The 1,407-nt window shown below is 40.3% G+C and overlaps 1 protein-coding gene across 1 annotated transcript in view; it reads right to left on the bottom strand.

Moving 5' to 3' along the window:
* Positions 1-1,407, bottom strand: part of SETD2 (SET domain containing 2, histone lysine methyltransferase) — a 156,759-nt gene that overhangs the window by 117,327 nt on the left and 38,025 nt on the right. Inside the window, exon 2 of the mRNA XM_037736750.1 lies at positions 714-729. Within this exon, the coding sequence (XP_037592678.1) occupies positions 714-729 (16 nt within the window). The remainder of the gene's footprint in view (positions 1-713; positions 730-1,407) is intronic.

Genomic DNA, 1,407 nt, shown 5'->3' with positions numbered 1-1,407 from the left:
GACGGGGTTTCACCATGTTGACCAGGATGGTCTCGATCTCTTGACCTCGTGATCCACCCACCTCGGCCTCCCAAAGTGCTGGGATTACAGGCTTGAGCCACCGCGCCCAGCCAAATACTTTATTTTTTTGAGTCAAAGTGTTGCTCTGTCACTCAGGCTGAAGTGCAATGGCACCATCTTGGCTCACTGCAACCTCATCCTCCGGGTTCAAGCAATTCTCCTGCCTCAGCCTCCTGTGTACCTGGAACTAAGCCACCATGTCCAGCTAATTTTTGTATTTAGTAGAGATGGGGTTTCACCATGTTGGACAGGCTGTCCTCAAAGTGATCTACCTGCCTAGGCTTCCCAAAGTGCTGGGATTACAGGCAAGAGCCAAATACTTTTAAGGAACAGAATCCACTTTTCAAATTGAATCTTAAATGCACGCTCGATACATAAAAAAACAAGTAAAGGATATTTTTGGAAATTCCAGCTTTCTCTACTTTTCCTAAATCCCTTGAAGCTCTAAAATTTAAAAACCATTTTTTTGAGATACACAACATCCCTCACTGGGACAAGTTAACGATGGCTCTAAAAACAAAATTTGAAACTATTACTTCATTTCACATTCAAAATAATAGCTAAATTTTCAATGTTTTCAGCTTTTACCCAATCTCTAAAATGTGTTTAGAGATCACTCATAATCATTGAATGACTAGTTAAATTATACTTACCTCATTTTCTTCTTCTCTATTTCCATTCAGCCAAGAAAACATGCAAAAGAATAAAAAGAAATCATAAATACTTAAAAATGATTAAGATAATAGTTATTTTTAGTTAAAACTTAGGATACTTACTACCTACAGGTATATTCTATATGGATTGTCCATTCCTTCAGACTCAGTTACATTTAGTTTAACAAATATTTATTGAAGGCAGTGCCATGCACTATGCTAAGTTCTGGAGACCAAATTTGAATAAAGCAGCATCCCTGCCCTCAAAAAGCTCAGCTTCCTGCAAGTTACAAAAAAGAAATTTGTAACAAAAGTAATTCCAACATAATGGAGTCAATATAAAAATAGGAATATGTATAGTGAGGCAGCAAAAAGGACGATAAGCAACTCAGTTTAGTGGGAAAATAAGAACCCAAAGACTCTTTCCTGGCCAGGTGTGATGGCTCATACCTGTAATCCCAGTACTTTGGGAGGCTGAAGCCAGCTGATGGCTTGAGCCTAGGAGTTTGAGACGAGACTGGGCAACATGGTGAAACCCTGTCTCTATAAAAAATACAAAAAAGCATGGTGACATGCACTTGTAGTCCCAGCTACCTGGGAGGCTGAGGTGGGAGGATCACCTGAGCCCAGGCAGTTGAAGCTGCAGTTCACCATGATCACACCACTGCACTCCAGCCATGGTGATGGCTGTCTT

This window comes from Cebus imitator, unplaced genomic scaffold, assembly GCF_001604975.1.
Source record: "Cebus imitator isolate Cc_AM_T3 unplaced genomic scaffold, Cebus_imitator-1.0 Scaffold0, whole genome shotgun sequence".
NCBI lineage: Eukaryota > Metazoa > Chordata > Mammalia > Primates > Cebidae > Cebus > Cebus imitator.
Note: the sequence above shows the minus strand (reverse complement) of the source record. Positions and strands in the feature narration are given on the sequence as shown.